The 24395-nt window shown below is 42.6% G+C and overlaps 1 protein-coding gene across 18 annotated transcripts in view; it reads right to left on the bottom strand.

The window, feature by feature from the left end:
- The window catches only part of Pard3 (par-3 family cell polarity regulator), a 605457-nt gene that overhangs the window by 33952 nt on the left and 547110 nt on the right, over positions 1–24395 (bottom strand). The window contains exon 23 of one of the 18 annotated variants that reach the window (XR_015449461.1): positions 16017–16155. The exons of 16 other annotated variants lie outside the window; for them this stretch is intronic. Coding sequence is in view for 1 of the 2 variants with exons in the window: in XM_021242111.2 (XP_021097770.1) it covers positions 17567–17633 (67 nt within the window). In the remaining variant the exon portion in view is untranslated. Of the gene's footprint in view, positions 1–16016; positions 16156–17551; positions 17634–24395 lie in introns of those variants that run through there. One more of the 18 variants, XM_021242111.2, reaches the window with a different exon arrangement.

Below are 24395 nucleotides of genomic sequence, written 5' to 3' on the forward strand. Positions count from 1 at the left end.
AAGTGTGAGAAATGTGAATCTTATAATTGATTAAAATGGTGATTTGATAAAATCAGCATTAGCAAAAACAGTAATAAAAGCAGTTGTTGAAACTTTGAATATTTTTAAATTAATCATAGGATAAAAATGAATCTTAGACTGATTTTTGCAGTTTTAGGTAGAAACACTTGGTGAATGTTCTAAGAGGAATTTCAGACAGAACTCTCCTATTTCTGGTAGTCTCCATTTGCTCTTTTATTTATAAAATTCTTTACAAACATTTTACTGTTTGTAATAAGACCAAGAATACTGACCCATAAAGCTGCAATTCCTAGAAAAACATCTTTACAATGGAAGAATACATCTTCAACTTTGACAAGAAGACAATATGAGAAATAGTCACAATGCTAACATTTCTTTACAACCCTATATTTTAAAGTTATTCCACCTGACATATAATTTTTCTCCTAGAAAGTATATAGTGAATAATTACTTCTAAAATTTAATGGTATATGGTCTTATATATTTCTATTTATCACACAAAGAACTGATCAAAAGGAAATTCATGAGTCTTATCCAATCTTTCATTTGAAAATGGTTATTTTGTTGCACAATTTCCATGTTCAAGTGTATTTGCAAAAGTACTTCATAATCTAGTGGCAGTAATGCCTCCTTCAAATGCATTTGTACATTTTCTTCCGTAACAGATTAAGAATTTTGTTTTGTCCTTTTGCCTTGGATGCCAGGAAACTCTTGAGATAAATTTAATGTCCCGATTCCTAACATAGCTTTTTATCATTTTTGTGTCCTTTTAAATTCATTTTAATCGCTATTTTAAAGGGCTGCTCCAAAGAATGTTGAGAACTAAGTGGTCGTAACTCATATTGCTATAGGGTCCCAGTGCATGTGAATAGTATGAATGCGGAACAGGCAAGCCCGGCCCTGGGCACGGAACAGGCACTCGGTGACCACTGAAAAGAATAAAGAAAGATGACTTCTGGGCAGAGACACAGAACGGGTCTCGGAAATCAAGGCTGGGAGGCAGCTCAGGACAGAAGTGCTGGTCGCTCTGGTGGCCAACATGTGCCATTTAAACCGAAAGAGCAGATGAGATCAGTGTGAGAACAAGCAGAAGGAAAAGGAGGCAGGGAATGTATGATAAACCTAGGACAGGACCAGTTGTCTCTTGGCAGCAGCTGTGTCAGAGCAACAGAAAGCAAAGAGAAGTTGGGAGGCCATGGGTCTACCAGAAGTTCGGTCTGAAAGGCGCCCATCAAGTGACTTGGGGGGTTCTTTGTGAAGGGCTCAGGGCAGGGCCCAGCTGGGGCCCAGCACAGCCTTTTCCTCACTCTAGGCCTGGCCTAGGCAGGTGACATCTGGGACAGTGGCAGTGCCTCTGCTTTGCTGGTGGGAAAAAGACTGTCCCAGGGGCTGGAGACCCACTTCCTGTCATGAGCACTATGGCTTCACAAAAGAAATGTTAAAGTAAACTAAAATTTGTTTAAATAAGGCAGAGGGCTAGGGATGTAGCTGAGGGGTAGAGCACTTGGCTAATATGCACAAGGGTCTAGGCTTAATCCACAGTAGCACCACCAAAAAATATACTAACTTCATACTGTAACTATCTGACTAATACTACAGCTCTGATATATTATTATCATGATTATCCTTTCCAAGTCCAAGTCTCTAGGACTAACTTTGTATTTCCTGATTATATTAAGATCTGTTATCAAGTATGTTTTTCATCCATTCTGTAGTTTGACTAACTCTTCTCATGGAAATAATTAAAGAGAGACTACAGGCTGTAACATTCCCTTTGGTAAAGTTGCAGATAGTTCATTATATCTCAGTATTTCTTTGTAGATAAACTACTTAGTTCATATAATTTCTAAGGCCCAAGGAATATTGTTATCTAAGAGATTTTTTTAAAAAAATAAAGCTGCCTAGAGATCTTCAACTTAAATATTTTCAAAAAATTGATAAGCATCATTTTTGTTGTTGTTGCTGCTGATAACTTAGGACTATAATTGTCTACAGGACCTTAGAAGTAATTTAACTACTAAATTAAAGATTTCACCAAGTAATGTTAAGTCTGATTAATAACAAAAAGAAACACACACACACACACACACACACACTGTACAGTTCACATGAATTTAAAGTAAACCTGATGCTATCTGTTATAGTTCCCAAGGGGCCAGTCAATCAAATTATTTAATATGTAACATTCTGAAGAAAGTACCATATTTGAGATGTAATAAACACAAAAATAAGAAGAAAACTAGCCTTTGGCCATTTTACTTCAGATCTCCTAAAATCAAGTTACATTTACATCATTCCATTGTCCAAACTATGTATTTCATCAGTAGTTGGCTCAACTGTAAGTTTTATAGGACAGGTGAATTACATATAAAGTCCAGAGAATTTAAAGCATCTATTGTGTTAACTGTGACTCCAGACAAACCACAAAAGAAAACCTCTTCTTTTCCCCCTTCAACAGAAATAAGCCTTCTGCACCTTGTGGTATACCTCACACCAAATGCTGGCACTATTTACAGTATCTGCTTTAAAAGGGCATAGCTTCTATTCCTATTTCAATTAAAGCCATCGGGCAATTATGCTTTCAAGAAACAATTAACCACGGCAAAACCATTTCTCTTGCTCCAGCCTTTGTAGAATTGGGTAGTGAGTACCCTTTCTTAGCACTAGTGGCATTGAAGTAATTATTTAATGTTAAGGTTCACTTCCTCGGGTGTAAATTTTGGTTTTAGTTGACACTAAAAAGAAACATCAATTTATTAGGAGATAAAACTTGTTCTCCAGTAATGGGGCAGCTGGATTCATAAATTTATTGTAGTTTAATGTTCTCATATATAAAGCAATTAGAGTTTTCTGACAAACAGACTTGCCACTAAAATGACAGCGTGGGTCACAGTGGGGATGGCCTGGAAGATAGGAAATTATAAGGTAAGGCTTCCGTAAAAAACTCTGAAGAAATGCAAAATAATAACCATGAGCGCAGGCAAATGCAGGTGAAGCTCCCCTCAACAAATATTCTTCCCCTCGAACAGAAAGGCTGCAGATTTTATAGTCCCTCCACACCAACGTCCTAGCTTTCCTGGAGATGCCTTAAGAGAGCTGGGAATCCAAGCTTCGAGGACTCTGAGCAGGGAGTGAGGCACAGTCCCACACTAGCCCTGCCTGGCGTTCCTCATCAACAAACACAGACAGGTGAGGCAGACAAGTGAGGGGTTAGGGGTTAAGCGCCTCTGACCGCTGAATGCCCGGGCCACACTCATCCTGCAGAAAATGATTGCCATTCCCCGGGCGAGATTCTGCAGACGGCGCCACTCCATTCCAAGGGAAGGAAAAGCGGGTTGTTTCTTTGCCTCCACCCGCTGCCCACACGCAGTCTGCTTGCCATTGTAGTAACTATCTCCAGGTGTTGATACTTCGGGGCTTTGGCTGAGCATGTTTTTCCCTAGCTAATTTGGGAAGACTGAGCCTCAGAACTGCGACAACATATTTCTGTAATCTGGAGCTGCAATTAGCATTGTTGTTTATTAAGTACTCCTTAAATGCCAGGCGCTCTGCAACTTGTCTGCACTGTGCAAATCTTACAGGGGTGAGAAAAATGGTAACTCCACTCATTGTTCACACAACATAATAACAGGGAAGGTCTTCAGTGATAAACTTAATGTTTTTATGAAAACAGGAGGAAGTGACCATTCCTTAAAAGAACCGGGGAGGCTGGGCCAGACACTTTTCTACAGAGTCCCTACATTTGGGCGGGGCTTGGAGTGAGGAGAAGGGATCCTTCCGGCTGGGGGAGATCAGAGCAGGTCCGGAAAGCAGCTCGTGGTTGGGTGTCTCTGGACCAGGTGCTGATTTTCCTAAAAAGTGGCCGCTGACAGAGTGACCCAGCGTGACAAACTGAGCAGACACCCAACCTGCCAAGAAGACAGGGAAACACCAGGTCTTACAACCAAACAGAAGAGAAAGTAACAACAGAAGTGGACATGATAAGGGGAAGTTAAGAGTGCAGAAGCCAGGGTGCTACTAGATGAAAGGGCCCTGTCGGAACTCAGGGAGCCAACTCACAGGGGGTACACTGGGAGATGCAGTGCTGGCAACTGAAGCCTAGCAGGGACTGGGGGCTGGGGACTGGGGGGCAGGGCAGTACTTCAAGCAGGGGGAAGAGAGGCCGCATGAGGCACACGGCCTGGAGGTCACAGGTAAGGGTTACGTTGCATAGGTGCACTCCCTGCCTTCTAAGCAGCCACACATCCTGGTTTTGCAGAGCATCTGCGATTTCAGACAGGGACAGGCTGCTCATGGTCAAAGCAAATGTGTCATCTGAAGTTAAGGTGGAACAAGACGGCCTGCCCGGGTAAGGAAGTAAGAGGGGAGGGCTCCGCTGCAGGTGCTCCCCGAGAAAGCTCCGAGGGGCCGGAGGAGGGCTGCCCAGCACCAGCCTGGTCCCCGTCCCGCCTGGTGGCCTCCTGGAAGGCCCTGCTGTTCTCACACTCTCCTTACTACAGCAAACCACCGCCCAGTTACTTACTACATTCCTTACATCTCCCTTTCCATGAACGAGAAGGACAGCTCTGCACACTTCATCTTATTACTATAAATACCTACAGGAAGAAAGGGTGACGAGGAAGGCACATCCCACTAGATTTATTCCTGTTGGCATCCTCGCTGTGGAGAAAGGAGGAAAGAAAAAACAGGGGCCCTGGAGTGTGAATGCAACATGAAAGAACCTGTGCTGAATCATGACCATGATTATGGTATGAAAAGGTTCCAACTGAATTGTAAAATCTCTTACCACGGCGACTTACAAATCCCTTGAATCGTTGTGCTTCAATCTCAGCAAGCTCACAGAAGAGCAGGTGGAGATTTTCAAACTCAGCGAGGAAGATAAAGATGATGGGAAGCAGAAGTTCCTGGCCTGGCCAAGGTAAGGTGCCGCCGACGCCCACCCCGGCTGAGTCCGGGGCAGCCCCTCGCAAGGCCGCTGCCTTAGCTGTCTGTGTGCGGGACTCAGCTCTCTGGAGTGGGCAGTCAGCTTCTCAGGGGCACAGAGCCTGCTACGTGCATCTGCATTTCCTCAGCCCTGATGCCAGGTCGAACAAGTGCTCTGTGCACTTTGCAATTTATAAGAACCTCTCACCTGTGCTGTCCAGCTGGGCCTTTCTTTTCTCTCATTTTAATTTTCTTTTCCAAGTGTTTATATTCCATGTCCACACCTCCCAACACAGAAAGTCAAGAGTGTAGGTACAATATCCAGTACCCCCATGACACCAACCAAAGGATTCTGAACACCCGAACCTGCAAATTGCACAGAACTCTGCTGTGATTCGACCGAACTCCTGACTCCTGTTTAAAACTGGAGACCATCATCTGCTTCCTATGGGAGTTTCCTACTCCTGAGCTCCCAAGCACACACAGACATGAGGCACGCACTTATTTTTCATGGTTCTGATGCCATAAAAGGACAACAAAATGCATGACAAAGCAAGTGTAGCGCAATCATAAAAAGATGGCATGGAAAACTGGGAAACAAATTCTGCTTATTCTATTCATTGTGTTAACTATCATTCCAAAGCAGCATTTATCAACTTTAGTCACAACTCACAATAAAAAGAATATTTTACGTAGCAATCACTGCGAATATACATGAAAACTGAAAGAGATTAAGAAATAAAAGCTTTCTATTTCCAATGTACTGCAATATTTTCTATTCTATTCTACCACATCCTCCCTCCCTCCCGGCCTGTACTGCTGGGCATTAAACCCAGGCTTTGCACATGTCAAGAATGTACTCTATCACTGAGTGGGTATAGACCCTCAGTCCCCACATTCGATTTAAAAATCGCTGGTGCCAACCTAAGGCAATCTCATTGCCTGGCAATGGGAGGTAACATATGATTTAAAAATTGTTGCACCTTGAAAGTTGCTGCCTCTTGCTTAATTTCGGGAGAAAAGTACTGATACTGATTCGAAGGCAAAAACGAGTCATTAAGATGCATAAGGCAGGAAACAACTTTTATGGAAGAAGCTAAAGAACCCAGAATCTTCTGGAACAAGCTCTGCTGGGTTTCTTCTCTCTAGCATCTCCAGCCCTGCTTTTCTTGGATACCATCTCTATGTTTCATTCCCTGCACTTTTACATTTTTTGTGGCCCATGTGGTTAAGACAGGGGTGAAAGCCAAGCAAGAGGCAGGTCGGAGCCCAGAAAAAAAAGAAAAGTAGGTCTGCCTCAGGCCCAATGTGGTCAGCCCAGACTTCCTTCTGAGGCCTTGCCCTGTCTGCCACTGCACCTAACAAGAACGCAGGTCCCAAACCTCAGAGAGAAATAAAGAGCGAGTATGCACCAAGTTCTGTGGACTTTCCACAACACTGGCCAGCAGAACTCTGCAGGAAGAAGAGCTCCACGCTGGAGCTCTTTGCTCTGGACACTGCACGTGCCCACTGAGCCTTGATGTGGGGCGGGTCCACTGGAGGAACTGGATGTCTTATTTCATTTAATTTTAATGAATTACAGTTAAAGAGCCAAGAGTTGCCAGTGTCTTTCATTCTTAACAGCCATGGCTCTTGAAGCTGTTGGAGATGGAGCAAGTTATAAATGTCTCTTTGAGCTTCTACAACGCACAGGCTGTTGTGAATAATGCAAGTAAACGAGTTGGTGTAAGGACCAGAGGCACTGTACGCTGTGGTAGGTGGTGGGCACACACGCAGTTATTCTCTAGCTTAGGAAGACTATCGATTAAATCGTGTAGGTAGAAAGAACAATGATTTTATTCACTTTACAGATGTAACTCCAAGAAAAGGAGTGGGTAATCAACAACCGGGCACCAGGATAACCTGAATGACAAATGGCTCAACTTCCCAAATCTAGGCAACTAGTAAATCTCAGAACCCCGACAATGGCCGAACATGATCAGAAGAGCTCTGTGCTTTTGAGGGAGTTTCCACAAGATCTTCATCCATGAACATATCCACAAAAGCAGGTAACATAGTGACCCAGCCTTTATGCACCTGCTCCTCACAACAATTCTAAAAGATGGGTCCCACTGTGGCCTTATTATAGGTGAAATGAGAGGAACGGAAAGATTAAGCAAGTTGCCCAAGGTCAACAGCTAGTAGGCAGCAGGGCTGGGATTATGTCAGGCAGTTCACACTTTAATCACACAATACCGCCTTTATATGGGGAGGAGACTCCGGCAAGCGTTATCTTAGGGTTTCCACCCTAGAGCTTGTGTTTAAAATAAGATCACGTATTTAACAATATCAAGGGTAGACAGAGATGAAAAATCACAGGTGACAAGAGAAGTAGATAGAATCTTATAAAAACAGAGTAAGATATTTTAACAATCTGGACGTATTTAATATAGGGCAATCAGTTCTTTATATCTTATAACCCAAAGAAATACTCAATGTAAATAATCTAGAATTGTAATGCTTAGAATCACAAAGCTTGGCTCAGTTTTCATTCAAATATACTGCTAAAGAGAGCAGGAGCTCATTAAATACTAAGTGTATTGTAGGGAAAGACTAGCTTATAAAAGTAGTAAGCTCTGGTTTCTTCAAAGATCACTGTATTGAACACATCACATAGCCATGCAGAACTGATGAGACTTCCTAAATAACTGGAAGTTTGATTTCTGTGTCTTCTAGGATTTGCTCTCAAAACAGAATATATAGTTCAGGGGCATCAGTAGGCACCAACACAACAGAGTTCAGAGAACTGTATTTTCAAAAATACTGCTGGGTACATTTTTTTAAAAAGTGCTAAAATAATGGGCAATCGAGGCATTCTGAAATTAGCTCTAACAAGGTGAGCAACTGCTGAGCAAGTCACACTACATTTTACAGTGTTCTCACGTTGCGCAAGGTGCAGAGATTGCCTTTAAAGGGTATAATCTTCTGTCATCTTTTTTTTGTGGTGTTCAAAGCAATTGCTTTCCAAAGGGAAAAGAAAGCAAGAGAACAAAGGTGTTCATTCCCAGACTTTCTGTGAACATGTAAACTCTGACCATTCACAGTATGCAGTTATTGACCAGCTGGGCTGAAGGATGGTGTAGTCATTAACTTACTGTGACTCTTGTCTGAAGAGGAGTGAAGCCCCTTTGGGGCCTGTTTCTATCCTGCTGGCCCAACTGGGGGAGCACCTGGGCTAGGGGTTAATGCTTAGGCCCGCAAAATCAGGGAGAAGCTTCACAGCTACAAGAGATAACTGAATCACCATGGGTTGTGGACAGTGGCAGCTGAAATTCAATGTCAAGAGGGTAAGGAATGAATTCATTCGAACATGCCCACAACATCGAGTGAGAGAAGGCACTGTTATCCCCATAGGGGATTGTCCCTGGAGTAGGAAACGTGTCTGTGTGTGTGTGTGTGTGTGTGTGTGTGTAACTATTGCGGTGGGCATCAAGCGATGCATAGATTGGGTATGTTTCCTATCCTTATGGAGAACTGTGATGACAATAAAGTAAGTAGAATTGTGCTACGTGAAAGAAGAACAGGGTGTAACTTGACTGAGTTCAGCGTGCGACGGTCATCCCATTCTGATTTCATGAAATAAGTTGAAATGATTAGAAAAATGCCAACAAAAGTTGACCCGATGGCCTTGAAGGTCCTCCAAGCAAGGGCAGTGCCCTTGAAAGCTTTTAAGCCATCCATCCTGGCCACAGGTTTTCCTGGGACTGCCAGAATCAGACCCACTGCTCAACTCTAGCCAGCTGCTCAGGTAGAAGCCACCACCATCTGGGAATCCGAAACGCCACAATTTCAGAACTGAAAATATTTCCCCCAAAGAGTAGTGTGTTTGGGGTGAGTGCTTACTGTATATAGCCGAGAACCTGCTGAGGCCACACTGGTGTGGGAATGAGCTCTTATTCCTCCTAACACAAGAGAGGGAGTGCTTCTCACACCTCTGTACACTAGCGTATATGCTTTCATGTTTACCAGGTTCATCAGGACTTAACTGATGACTTCAGTAAGTTTTGACTTTAGAAACAAACCATTTGTCACTCACTAGACTGAAGACAGGAGTTTAGATTTATTAAACAAAAATTATGGCAGGCCACTGCTCTGAACTGTGCTCCGTATTAGGCCCAATAGCCTAGACCATGCCAACATGAGATCACGAGTGCTAGCTACTGCGTCATCAAGCTGCAACTTAAGGAAGCAAAGAGATCCCCAAACAGATCATTTTTTCCTGAAAACCGGAGATTCCGCACAACCTGCGTCAGCACAGCAAGGAAACCCCTTCAGCTTTAACATTACAAAAAATAACCTAGAGTTGCCCAATGTTAACCAATCAGGTTTCTTCCTATTGCTCTGTTTTCCTGTTCCCATCTCACAAATGTACTGTTCTGCTATTGCCTATGTGCATGCTCATTCATTTTGCAGAATGGAAGACGCTCAATTTACGAATCATAAATTAAAACCAATAAATCTATAACTAAATTTGGTGCAATCCTGTCTTTTGCAAGACCAACACCCTTGCTGGGATTTAGAGCAGCCACAACCCCTGGGAGGTCACCCACCCAGGAAGGCAATCCAGGGAGAGGTCCCTGCCCCAGCCCCCTGCAGACTGGCATAGGGACAGCCACAAGATGCAGGACAGCGAGGCACACTGCAAACAGAGTTGTCCACGCTGGAGGAAGCAGATCCCGCTTCTTGGTGAGGTAGCATGCAGCACGCATGTTGGGCCTTAAAGGAGAAGTCGCATTTGAAAGCGATAAAGAAGGAGCATGAGAGGAAAGATGCAGGGGTGAGATGGTGCGGTGAGATACAAAAGGAATGCCATGTTGTTGCCCAACCAAAAAAGAAAGAGAAGAGTGGGAGGTCACAGTAGAAAGACACAGGGGCAAAGTCATTTACAGCGGAATTGGGAGCCCCAAGAATTGTTTTTCCATAAGGTCGAAGTAATATTTTTCAGTCTGTTGCAACCACTCAGCTCTGCCTTCAGTGAGACAGAAGCAGCCACAGGCGGCGCACGGACGAGCAGAGGTGCGGGGCACCTGGTCAGTTGCCCTTTCTGGAGACCTCCGTGCGAAGACCTCTGAAGGGGCTGCTCCGCTTAAGCAGTGTAGCGGAGGTGACTGGAACCGCAGCGTGAGCAGCACGGTGCACGGACGGAAGGAGCGGTCCGATGAGCGCCATTAACTCGGCAGGCAGGGATTCTTACTCGCGGCAAAGGCTCCAGAGCAATAAACACCCAAGCAATAAAGAGGTAACCGGGAACAAAGCAACTAAACTAGGTTAATATTCCATCTGTTAATTTAGGCAATTATTATTTTCATAATACATCAAGAGTAAACCTGAACAAAATAATGGTTAATTAAAATCCCACGCACATAGGTCCACTCTTGGAGGACAATGAACAGCAAATCACTAATATAACTTTTGCCTAAAGCAGAAAAATGAATAGCTGTTCTGTAGAGGGCTGCAAATGAAAACAAAGAGCCACCAAACAATAGAGAAAAGGCAGGGGCCATAAAAAATATTCCTTCTGTTTGGGACCAACTCTGAAAGATTAATGGGAAAGTTTCTGTCCATTGCAAATGTGGGCTCTTCTCACTGGGTTGCTAACATTATTAAACACAGTGAAGCCTGGCCCACTGTTTACTTCTGCAAAGGGAGATTGCACAGAACGCCTGAATTCAGCCTCCCTCTCCATCCTTGTAATCTCTAAGAATTAACCTGAAGTGGGTAATTGCAGCACACCTAATGCGGTACAAATACATTTTAAAAAGCTACATTCTGCAGTTTCTCCAGTAACCTAGAAAGGAATACTCTAAAGCTTTCACCAGAGAGCAGCACTTGTTGAATTATTCTCTGTAGAGTCTGAGGCAGCAGAATCAGTCATGAGCTGAGGTCTGAATGAGCTGAAGAGCAGTCATTTCTTTTTCTCCTCTGAGGAACACCAAAGCACACTCCAGTGACAGTTTTCACAGCTGCAGCAGAAAGTGATTTGTCGTTTTACTGTGCACAAACAATTCAAAATTAAATTTCCTGTAAAGTTGCTCTGTTTGCAAGTCACTAAGTACTATTTTTAGTTTCCTCTTAGCTGAATATAAGCATACACGCTCAGGGTTATTTTCATAGTACTTGATTTGTAAAATTTACTAATAGGAAGCAAGTAGTAGTGTTTCTGAAGTTCACTGACCGAACTCACTCATAGTGCCTAGTAATGAGGCCATTTACCCAAAGGATCTCAAGAAATCATCTGGCCTTGACACCTGACTTCAGCCAAATGAATGAAAGATATGTAAAACAAATAAGATTTTTCCCCCCTCAAGATTCTGTATGGCCCATTAGAAGTTTTTCTTCTAAAATATAGATAATATATCTCTACCCATCCATCCATTCATCCATCTATCCATCCATCCTTTAATTTAAACTCATTTCTCCTAATCTGAGCCTTTAGAGTACTGAGGAGAAACCTGCTAGACTCATTCTCATAATATCCTTTCAGGTTTTGAGACTATGAACTAGGTCTCCATCCAAGCTTCTGCTCTACAAGCTGAATACATCTCAATTTTTTTCTTCAACTTTCACAAAGGGCCTCTCTAATCCATTCCTTTGATACTGTCTGTTAAACATTCCATCTTTTCTCTGTGTCTTTTCATCACGTACCCAGCAAGCCAGAATATACTTATGTTAAAATCAAGAAAGTTATATGCCTGTAATCCCAGCACTCTGTGAGACTGATGCAGGAAAATCGCAAATTCAAGCCCAACCCGGGCAATTTAGTAAAACTAAATTGTGTCTCAAAATGAAAACTAAAGGGGGTAGTGTGTGTGTGTGTGTGTGTGTGTGTGTGTGTGTGTTGGGGATGTAGCTCAATGTGAAGGTTCAATGCCCAGTAAAACACACACACACGCGCAAATAATGAAAGAGAGTTATATATTTTTAAAGCTAGACCTGTTTATTTACCAAACTTTCACTGAGTGTCTAGCATGTTGCAAGATGTTGTCAGGAGAGAAGCCTCATTACAGCCCAAAAGGAAAACCTGTTCTTGTTCTTTCACGAGGAGAATGCTCTTTTTTGTGCTGGAGGCCTGTGGTCCCTGCCAGCGCACCTCCCTGCCACCCCTGCTCACCCTGGGTGTGCACCTGGGACTCCTCTTCTTAGTACTCTCTTCTCATGTCACCAATGGCCCGTCCGTTGCTAGCTGAATAACCTCTCCTGCTCAACTGAGTTAGAGAAACCAAGTCACACCTCTCCTCTTCCACCCGCAGCCATGCAGACCCCATTCACACCCCGTTGCTTCCCTCACTCTTCTCAAGGGACTTCTTGCTCCCTTGTCTTGCTCGTATGTCTTATAGAAATTAACCTGGCTGGTTGTCTTCCAGTAGCTAAACCAATAATTCTCCATGTTTCTTGAGGAATTTACGAAATTACTGGTCACCTTTGGTTTCTGTCTCATGTCTCCATCCACAGGCTGGTCCAGGCCAGGATGCCGACAACTATTCCCCACAGGAACCTACATCCCCGGTCTGTCTTCCCCTGTAAGGATCATACCTGTTATTCTAATTGTCTGCTGGAGAATCTGCCTGAATATGCCCACAAGGTTTTGAATGGACGTGTACACAAAAATGAAGTGTCTTTCTCTCCAAGTCTTCCTTTACTTCCATTACCCCTCATTGGTTGATATTATCTTGAAAAGCAGTCACTTTTTAATATCTTTCCCTAATTCTTCTTTCAAATTGAATGAGCTGGATTCAAAAGGCATGAGGCAGGAATAAGAGATTTCACTTTATTGCTGATAAAGTACTAAGCTTTGAAAGAGTTGTTACATTGGAGCAAATTAATTGGACAACAATATTAAGCAGTAGAGTGTGTTGTACTCCAAAATATGGACTTTGCTCTTAAGTACTGATGGATGTTGGTTCTCTCCCCAAGTCACAAGGCAAAATTCTGTTTGACCTTGGCAGACAGAAACACCAGAAATGTCACTTGTATTAAAAAGGGCTCAGAAACCCTCAAGGACTCTGAGCTCATGGCCGGGACAGCCTGAGGCCCTTTCTTTCCTCTAGGGAGAAAGTCCACTCACAGGACACTGGGAAGCAGCCCCACAATGCCAAGCACATAAGACTCAACTGCAGTCCTCCTTAAATATTTCCTTTTTTAAGAACACAAACCAAAAGCCAAGCTTAAAGATACCTGGAAGCTGTGGCTAGAGTCATTCAGTGTCAATAATTTGAATATTCCACCTGAAACCACACACTCTGTTGGAGTCACTATTTTCAAAACAAAACCATTACGCTAATTAAGAGAGTGACTTGTAAGAATAAATAAAATAAGCATGACCAATTCGTCTGGGCAGTAACGATGTACGCCTGGTGGGCCGTTGAAGACTTACACCTGCTGCAGGCCTGGGCTCCACTTCTGTCTTTAAATCTGCTGCTTACGGGCCTGAGTCTCTGCATGTGGCTGACCCAAAACCTGACAAGGAAAAATCTCCCTCTAGCCCCAAGAGCCACTCAGGTGCTGTTCACTAATAACTATTCATATAGAAATTATCCTCAACAAGTTTGACCACAATAAAATATCCTTAGCCCCAAATTATGCCAAACGCCTCAGGGTCTCTGTTGAAAATCAATCATCGTTGCTGGATTCTACTAACAGACTGTGATGGGTCAGACTGGTGTGCAATGGGATACAGTGCCGTACTGCTTGTGGGCCACGCGCAGTTGGGCTCCCAGTAATGCCTTTCATCACAATGGTCTACACTATGAACAGCACTAAGTGATTCCCATGAAGAAGTCCTCCATAAATAACAAGACATTTTCATTCTCTAAAGAAATGAGAGACATTAACAAAATCTCATCGAGAAATTACTCCTATGGTTAATAGCAGAAAGATGCAAATACCCCAGCATTAGTCAGGTAAATATAAAGAACATCTGAAATGAAAAATGTGAAACTGCATAGAAACTAGAAACAAGTAGTGTAAAAAATGTCTTCCTTTGGAGTAATTTTTTTCTTTCCTGTATTCTAAACTGACTCCACCACCTTCATGTGAAATAACTTGTTCATGCTTGAACATGTCTCTACTTTAGGAAGGTATTATTAAAAGACTTAGAAAAGAAAAAAAAAAAAGGAAACTAAATCTATGTAAATAGGGAAGGGTGAAGGGGGTGAAGGGCGCACAGGTAATGGGGAAAAAATAAGAACCAAGTTACATCACATACAGGTACAAGCACCCCATGATAAATGTAAATGTATTGTATACCTAAAATGTACCAATAAAAGAATTTTTTAAAAAAGACTTATGAATGTCAGATTTGTTTTCTAGCTTACTTTACAGCTACTTATTCACATCAGTTGGCACAATGACCGACTCTTGATACTACCTGAAACCTCCACTGACCCTCTGTCCCCACGCCATGTACCACCACCACCAGAAAGGGCCGCCCTGTGGCCTCTGCTCCCAAGGGTACAGACCTGTGGTGCTGAAACATGGCAGTGTCTGAGAGCAGAGGTCATGCCATCTGTAATGGCTTGATGTGGGGTTTGCTTCTCCTTTTCACATAACAAAAAGGCTGAACATCTGAAGGAACTGTAACATGCATTATACCTTAGGTGTCAGTAGCTGAAATAAGAGTTCTGATGTGTATCTTAAATATTTTATGAAAGATGCCTCCTCCAACAGAAATGTTAATAATTCAAAGAATCATAAACTCGACACTAGGTTTCAGAAATATTTAGTAATATTTTGTATTTGATATGAAAACTTAGTAATAATTCCCTTGCTGCATATTTTGTTGTAAAACGGTGTTTTTTCCCTGCAAAATGATATTAACAAAAAAATTATATTAACATAAAACATGTCGGAGTAAACATTAATTTTTTTTTTGGTACCAGGGATCGAACTCGGGTCCTTGTGCTTGCACAGCAGGCAGTGAAACCACTGAGCTAAATCTCCGGCCCAAATAAACATTAATTTTAAGATGACTTTCTGACTTAAAAAATTTTTTTTTCTTTAATCCAGAGAACTGAGAGCATCTTTATGGGCAATGCCAGAACATCTTGGCAAAGCTTGCTTTGGTTCTGATGTTAAATGCTCAAGCCCATGCATCGCTGGGTGTTTCCACTTAGCCACATACTTCCTAAGACACTGCGGGCAATCTCTAGGACAGGCATGCGATTCGGTAAGTCATCCCAAGGGTGACGAGCTCTGCTGTGATTCCCCCTGACAAGCTCTCCCTGCACGGGGTTCACTGGCTCCGAGGTAGTGACTGAAAAGAGCATCTATAATCAACAGCTGTGCCCTGATGTTTTGCCAATCTGTGCTTATAAAACATGATGTTTGGTCACATATTTCAAACACAGTTTGCTTTTGTCTTTTCAGCACCAAAATTCCCACTTCTGTTTTCTTTCATCCAAGAATTTCTAAATAGTTTGAGGGCATTAATTATGCCATGCAAAACCCTTTCACAGTAATTATTGATGTTACTGTTATCCTAATTATCTGTAATACCAACAAATCCACTTCCTATATTGGATTGCACCATGGAAATGGACTTAATGGAACATGTTTCAACACTTCCTAGGAATGTCTACGGCCTTCCTGGTTACAAAGAACTCTTAAGGGCAGACTACAGAGTCTTCTCTGTTCTGCATCCTGCTTCTCACATTAAATTCTGGTGCTGACAGTCTTGCTTCCAAAATGCCTCTTCCATACACATACAGACTTTCCCTTGGAGCTGGCATTCAGTTTGGTGTCCACATTTCTTGAGCAAATTCGCAGTGGGGCTATGTGTGTCAAAGGGAGTCCTGCTGCAAGGAAATTCAACTTCTAGGTGCTATGTATTGCAGGAAATGCAGAGAGGAGTCTGGCAATACTTAACACTCAAAAAGCTTACATCTCAGAGGAGGACCAAAGGTAGGGTACAGTAGAGAAATAAGTCCAGTTCCCCAAGATGGTGACAAAAGGAAACAGAAAGTAGCTTGGGAGAGCACGGGGTGACAGGAAGCTGAATACTCTAGTGATAAGTTCAAGTCTTTAGTTTTACTCACAAATATAATTAAGAAACTTCTGAGAACTCTGAGGAGATGCTCGATGATCCAAGGCGTGGAGAGAGGGGAAAACTCTGAGGTGACCAGCTGCTCCTCCTCTCTACTGGGGACCAATGGAGAAAAATGAGCACTGGGGGATCTAGATGAAAGAAAACAAATGCGCTTGACAGCAAGATGTATTAAACAAATAATGGAACGGGTTACAGAAGGAAACTATGAGAATGTCGTGTGAAAGTCCTTAACACCGGGATATATTTTCAACGCCTTGGAGAAGAGAATGAGGGATAGAACATACCCGTCTCCATGGAAACCACCCAGCATTAAGTCCCCATGACTGGCCAAAGCTTCTCTGGAACCATCTGCTTGGGACTCGTTTTCAGTAATGATGGTCAGATTGAGCTGTCTTTTAAGTCTTACGCCTTCCCTGGCCCACTGTGTGTGTCCGGGAGGTGGCCAGCAAGGAGCCCAGCCTGTGATCAGAGAAGCAAGGTTCAGCTCCTATGTGACATGCTCTGTTTGCAAAATCCCTAACACACTCACCTCCAAGCTCCAGTCTGGCACCCTGAGATGTCTAGGTTTTTAGGGCTGGTTGAGGGTGCTGTTTAACTCATGGTTTTATTCACTCCACTTCACTGAGTGGCTCATCTGAGTTAAGTGGTAAAGGACAGAACTATGCCAGTTACGACCCTGGGGGAGACAGGCATGTGTACAGTTACTTACATGCCAGACTGCTGAGTTTTAGGACAGTGGTAAGCCGGGATGTGTGGGAAGCACAGATGGTGGACACTGACCCTGGACAGAGGGGCCTGAGAAACACTCCTGGCCACACAGTGCATTGATCCTGGATGGAAAGGGGCAGCTGGTGATGAAGGAGGAGAAAACCGTCCCTTCCATATAAAGGGCACGGCTTGATGAAAAGCTCTCACGTCACAACAATGACAACAATAAAAAAAGATCACGAGAAAGCCTACAGCTAGGGGGAAACGGGCAACATCACAATCTAGGCTACAGTTGTATTTGCCATCTAGTGCCAAGGTTGCTTTCTTAAATATTTAAGTAAGACCTTCAGCCTTGATTAGTGCATCTGTCATATGAATATGTATTTGCTGGCTCCCTGCAATAATGTGTTAGACGTGGAATTCAAATGCCCTTTCATTCACCAACGGCTACTAAGAACTGCAATCAAGCCAAGGCACCTTATTTAAACAGACTCACTAAATTTAGGGATAGATGTCTAAATAGAAAACAGAATTAATCTGATCATTGTTTTCTTCTACCATAAACTCTCACTCATTACCCATGACATATATTCTCTATGTATACACATACATTCATACACACTATCCATCAGTCAGAAAAGTCATCACACTGAATGTATAATTTGACAAGCACGAACGCAAGCTTTGCCAAAAAGCAAAAAGACGCTTAATGAATTTGTAAAACTCTCTGGTTATATACCAGTTCAAAATGACACACTCAAAGTAAAGATAATCAAGGTTGATTTTTTAGTTTATTGTCATTCAGGCTTTCCCAAGACTGTGTGCAGCAGTTCAGCCTCTGGACAAGGTCCTTGCTGGGGCCAAAATCAAAAATTTCAGAATGATATGAGTACAACTTCTGGAAGAAAGGGAGAGAAGGAGTGATTTATACTTGGTAAAAATATGGATTCCGACAATGCAATGTGCTTTACATTCGTCCCTGCTTCTATGCAATACATGAGACTACCTCCCCTCTGCCAAAGATGGTTAAAAAAGAAACTATTCTCACACATAGAATCTACAGAGGCCTGCCTCCCGATCAGAGTCCTGAACCCAAGCTCCAACTTCGCTAGATGAACGACGTGTCTCCATTACCTTCTTCCCCATCTCTCTGTCCTTATGAAAAATCTACTAAAAGACTCAGATAGTTTTAGGCAGGCAATTGCTCTTGTAGCACAACCTTCTCGATGGTTAAGTGTAAATGAATCAGAAACATTTGGCTTAAATTTGCCACAAAATTGAATTCATATGGGCTTTGATATGAAGGGAAAACAGTATTTTCCAAAACATGGCTTGAGTTTCGAAAAACTCCAAATCCTGGGAAAATGGCTTAGGTATTCACTTAATGTTTTACCATGGCCAGAGTCACTCATGCACAGCACCATAAAACTTTATCCTATGCAATAATGTGTCACGCTCAGAGAAAACTGTGTATGTAGTTATTAAACACCCACCTTCCCCATTTCGCCAAAAGCTTCAACAGAATAGGATGAGAGCGGAACACTAAATGCATAATGCACGTAACTGAGATGAGTGATTCTGAGCTTGGAACGTGCATGTGTGTTCCGTACGGACCTTGTGAAAGTCCGGATTCTGATTCAACATGGTTGGTTGGAGCCTGAGAGTCTGTAACAAGCCCCCAAATGGTGCTGATTCCATGGGTTCATGGACCACATCTGAATGGGAAAGACTTAGTCATCCATGTTGCATGTGACAACTTACAACACATTTCAGTTTACACTATTACATAGTCTGAGCAACCTGAGATTCATATTACTTTGGTAACCCCCCCCCAAAAAAAAATTCAAGCAAAATTACATAAGTGGGAATTTAAATTTCCTGCTAAAAGGGTATCGATAATTGCTAGGTAATTTACATAACAATACGGACTGATTAGAAATAATGAGTAATATACTCATTATTACATATGAACAACGAGAAAACAAATAAGAAACAGTAACTATTCATCACTACCAGCTTTAAATTTTATTCCAACTGGGAATCTTTTCATATTTTCCAAATCACTCCAGATATAAGAGTTACTGCCTGTTTGAAATGCAAGCACTTCTTTGTTTACCACATGACTGATTAGTAGGGAATCATCTCGTCCTACTGCTTGCATTAATTTGCACACACAGATACCTTATTTTCACAACTAGATCCTAATCTCTGTGAGGGTGTAGACAGTTTTCTTCCCTCCCAAATATCCCCCAGAGTCCCTCAACATGCTCTGGAATCGACTGCACACCCTGTGTAACCATAGAGGGGACTGGCTAACTAACCTCAGCAAGCAAGTTTTCAAAGCTGTAGAAATAGCTGAACCCATTTCCACAGTGGTAGGACTCATGTCACTCAGGTTCTAATAAATCTGGTTTTATCTGTCAACTTGGGCTGAGAGTTGAAGGCAGAGGATGGACTTAAGAGCTGGGGAAGGGAACACCCAACATTCTGAGGAAATATTCAACACTTATCCACAAGGCTTAATGAGAAGATTATGTCCCCTTTCCTCCTCAGGGGTTGAGTGGCTCCATTGTCCATATGTGCAAATTTATTGGAATCTGGTTAAGATGAAGCAGGCTATTATTTTCCTTTTGGGTAAACAAAAGTATAGGAGCAGCTTACTTTAAGTATATCACACTCATGTATCACAATAGCAAAACAAGAACAAGTGTGGCTCAAACCCTCCAACTTTAAGCCATCACTGTCTCTTCTCTAACTGGAACTGCCTGTGACACACCTGATACAAAGATGTAATGATCAATCCACCCACTCAGCATTGCGGCAGGCATCGTTTTCCCGACCAACTGTGTAGTGCTCCTCTCCTTGCCAGAGGCACGGCAGAATCTAGGGCAGCTCCCCCTAGATCGGGGCTTATGGCCTGGGGACTTCAGCTGCAGAAAACTCCAGAGCTAGGATTCTCAGGACCACATCACCCTGTGAACCCTCTTTCTCTACCTGCAAGAAGAGAACCGGTTGTGTGTGTCTTGCCTGGGTGCTCTGATGAGGATCCCCAGGGCAGTGACAGGTGGCACCTTCAGATGGCTGGTATATGAGGTGGTTCCCCAGCCACTGGGCATGACCCACCCTCAGAGAGGCAGTCATGCTTAGTATTCCTCTTAGAGAGGCAAGAATGATGTTCTGTTGTGTAGATTACAGTGAGTCACCTCGACTGGCTGGTGTAAAAGGGGCAATTTCAGGTAAAGATTTTGGTTGTGGATAAACTGAGGAACCCAGAAATCAGAAAGCTTGGATACTGTCCAGAAGAGGGATGGCTATCCAGCTATGGTTCTCAAATCCTGATGCCACAGAGGGCTTTACCATCTCAAAGACTGATACTAAGAATAACTAAATAAATCACTTTGACCCTAAGATAAATTTATACTAGTCAAATAAAATCATTTTGATCAGTTTTATATATTTAGTTTCACTTGATCTCAGCCCAAAGGCTGAGAAACAATGCATATTGTTTCTAGACATAATTTTGTTGGAAAGAAAAAACTGACAATGAAAATATGAACTACATTTTGATCATCAACAGGAACGACAGCATTAAAGTATTTTATTTATAATAAAAATTCACTTTGAAATTAATTTAAAATTCATTGTATTCTTAAAACAATACAACTGTTTAATGTGACAACTTGGAGTTCCTGGTATCTATAATGGGGAAGTTATTACTAGCATCATCATTATTAATTATATCAATCTGGCTGCATCTCGTTATATGATGAGGACTAATTAAATTGGAGCATGGACTATTATGGGATTTCACTGCACATGGCAAAGGAGAATTACTTTGTTCCCCCCAGCTGTGCCCCCTCATATGCACACAATCCACATTAACTTCATGGAGAGTTAAGCATCGAGGAGGCCGGCAGGAAATGGGCTTTTGTCCTTGATGACTCTAAGGAAAAATATTAACCTCAGTTCTGCAGCTCATTCAGAAAACTGCCTTGATAACTTGGGAAAGGCCTGTTTATACTTCCTGCTAGTGTGTGTGTGTCTGTGTGTGTGTGTGTGTGTTTGTATGCATACACACGTGCTTGTGCATTTATCTGAACCAAAAGGCACCGTGCCAACAATAAAGGAAATTAAAAAGAAACTTAAACATGCTTCCATATGCCAATGCAGGAGCCCCAGAGACTTGATGGTAAGCTTGCACATTTAAACTGTCTGCATGAATTTTTGATTCAAAAAGTGCACTAAGCAATTTCATCATCACAATCACAGAAAATAAAATATATTTTCACCTGGGGGAAAATATTCCTCAGGCAAGCAATGGGATACTGTACTTTAACATTCAAGGGTCACACGATTGCTGATAAACGTTCTGATCTTTAAGAAGCCTAATAAAGCCACTACTTTCTCTTATAGAGTAGTAGAAGGAAATATAGCACAAATTGTATAAGAGGTATAGGAAAAGGAATGTAAAACAATCAATTTTAGGAGATGATTGAGAAACTTAAAGTAAAAATATATTAACAATTTCAGTGCTAAATCCCCACTTGTCAATTTGTTCAAATCTCCTAATACTGCTAAAGAGAACCGGTGTTTCAGCTCTGCACTATTTCATCATCCTCCTTCCTTCTCTTCCTTGTACTGCAATAAGACAATTTTTAAATGGTGACTATGGTCAGTAAGCATGCTTCACACACCAGTGTATAACCAGCCCCAAATATGCACAATTACAAGGTGTCATATGATTCCCTAAAACTTCATTCCATATTTTTGGACTAAAAGTAATCATTCTAATTTGACAGGGTTTTAAAATAAGGTGTTATTATTTCAAAAAAGGAAGCTATTATCATGCCACTAAAATTACTAGGTCTTGGATGCTTATGGGTTGCTGTGACTGTCATTTCCTTTCCTTGATTTGTTGGAGCCAAGAAAATAGAGTTGAATCAATTTAATTCTAATTTAAAAAAATCTGTCCTGCAATCAAATGACAGTCATGAACTTCTAAGCCAATAAGATGCAAAACTGGGGACTTTAAGTATTACTAATATGGACTGTCATAAAGAACAAGTGAAGTGAACATGAATAAAGAGAGGGGCAGAGAGCTTGTTAGCAGAAAACCCACATGTTTATTCAGAGACAGCTCAATTAGCTGATAGGGGAAGTGGATAATTTGTTGATTGTTTCCACTTTGAGGAAAGGTTTTCTTACGTATTTCCAACCAAAATAATGGCCCCAGTGGGGTCGCTGCCGTCTCTGGAGCAGCTCCTGCCACCTGTACCATCCACTAGCACTTGGCCCCTGGTCCCTCCTGGCTTGCCAGTCACCCTCGCCAGCCCCCGCAGAGGCTCTGGGAGTGGCCTGACCCACATGGGGGACTTAAGCGTGTTAAAGGCTGGTGCAATCAGATCAGAAATGACTGCAATTAACAACGGAGCAGGAGAGGGCTGGCTTGCCAGGGTGAGGACTGCTCTGGAGAAGGGTCCGCAATCCTAAAGCCTCAGCAGATGACAAAGCAACTGAACTCATGGTGCGCCCGCTAGAGGACTGCCCTGGGAAGTGCTCTGCAGTTGTACACAAGCAAGGTTGCTTTTCTCTTTCCAATCCTTGCTCAGGAAGACCAGAGTGAGTGTGTGCATGTGTGTACGTGTGTACGTGTGTGCATGTGTGTGTGTGTTTTAGCTTAGATTGGATGATTCACTCTGTCACTGAGGGAACCTACACCTCTACTTTCATTTTATTATAAAAACAAATTCAACGGGTGTAAATAGGGTGTAACTCAGAGGTAGAGCTGGCATGTGGAAGCCTTGGGTTCTATCACCAATATCACACCCACACATACAAAAAGCTAGTACAGCGGTGCCTTGGTTCATGAACACTTTTATTCGCACAAAAAAATTAGTTTGCCAAAATTTGCTTTCATTTGCAAACTCTCTATTAGGTGACAAACACAACTGCGGCTATAAATCATAAAACAAATTAATTTCATGAACCAAGGTACCATTGTATACACAAGTATGCTGAAGCAAGAAATAAGCAACAGGATATATACTTTACATACTTTTTTTTTTGAGGTACTGGGGATTGAGCCCAAGCCTTCACACTGAGCTACATCCTCTGCCCTTTAAATTTTTTTTTTTTTAATTTTGACACAGCCTTGCGAAGCCACTGAACTGCCTGGGCTGGCCTTGAACTTGTGGCGCTCCTGCCTCGGTGTCCCAAAGTACTGGGATTACAGGCCTGTACCACCACACGCAGCTCTAAAATGTTCTATGTGTAACAGAAGCTTCACACTGCACTACAGCCCAGCAAATGTCGAGGGAAGTAGAAAACAACACAAGCGCTGCGTGCTGCCATGTCCCATCTCTCTGCAGTTTCCCACAGGGATCCCGGGCCATTCTCTGCATTGGTGTATGCCTGATATAAGCCTCTTTCAGAGCTGACTTTTCATTCGTGATGTAATGAATACAAGATTAGAGAAGTACCTCTCAAATCAATTTGACAAGTACACATAAAGCAGGTTCAAAATGTTTAAGAAAGAAACAATGTTAGATAAAGTAGTTGAGAGAGAGAACCATCCCTCCCTTATCTCTTCCTATTTGGTCTGCTGCTGGGTTACCTTCTTTCAAGCTTGATCTTTCCTTGATATGCACTTATTGTCCTCAAACTTCAACCCACTAGGCAATTAGAACACAAGACCCCCTCTGACTGGTTTTAGCAGACTGCAAGATCAAGGCTCTCCCTTGAAAGAGCAGGAAGCCCTGCTGGTCCAGGGACATCACAGTCACTTTAAAGACTGAGGCCTGGCCCCCACTATCTGCCCTCCCGTTTAGCTGAGTGACACTAGAAAAGTGGGAGTCCTCGCCACACAAGCTGCTGCACAGTCTTCCCTGCCTGCTGGGGACTCCAGCTCTTAGCTAGTCCAATGTCTGCAAGTGTTTCTGACATTACCAAGTTATTTACACAAAGTCCTGAGACATGCTATTAGACTAAAGCATAACCTAAAGAGCGTGTGTGTGTGTGTGTGTATCCGTGCCTTCACAAGTACTTTCTACAGACGTGGCTGTAAAAAAAATAACATGTATGTGAAGGTTTTATGTTTGACAAAAGTGACCAATACATTTTTGGCTGCAAATCTCTGAAGAGCACGCATTTATGGAGACAGGGATTAAAGAAAGACACAGGGTGAATAAGCTGAGTCTTCTCTAATAAAATGAACAATGACACCAATAAACTTTCCCCTAACATAATTACCTACAGCAGTGTTGGTTTCTGTGTATTCATGAATCCAAGCTCAGCAAGTGGAAATCCTCAAGTTTCAGCAGCAAAGAGGTCAGGCGTTCTGGGGCCAGGTCAGTTTGGCCAGCAGCCCACAGCCCACCTCACACACCCCACCTCACACACCCCACCTCACACACCCCATGAGACACGTGTGCCAACATTGTGTTTTGAAGGCAGAATGACTTCCAATGTCTGTGTGCAAGAAAGATATCCCTGAGGGACAGCATGCTTCCCAAACAGGGCCCTTTACCTGAAGGATTTCCTGAGGAAAAGCAGAGAGAAGAGTCAACTTCAGGATGCTGCTCACACAGGGTGTGGGCTGGAGGAACTGCAGCCCAGCACAGGAAGGGCTGGGGCTGCCTGCAGTTGAATGCATCGCGGAGAT

Source organism: Heterocephalus glaber, unplaced genomic scaffold (genome assembly GCF_053883595.1).
Source record: "Heterocephalus glaber isolate CG9 unplaced genomic scaffold, H.glaber_assembly_v1.0 deba00000738, whole genome shotgun sequence".
In the NCBI taxonomy this organism is placed as follows: Eukaryota; Metazoa; Chordata; class Mammalia; order Rodentia; family Bathyergidae; genus Heterocephalus; species Heterocephalus glaber.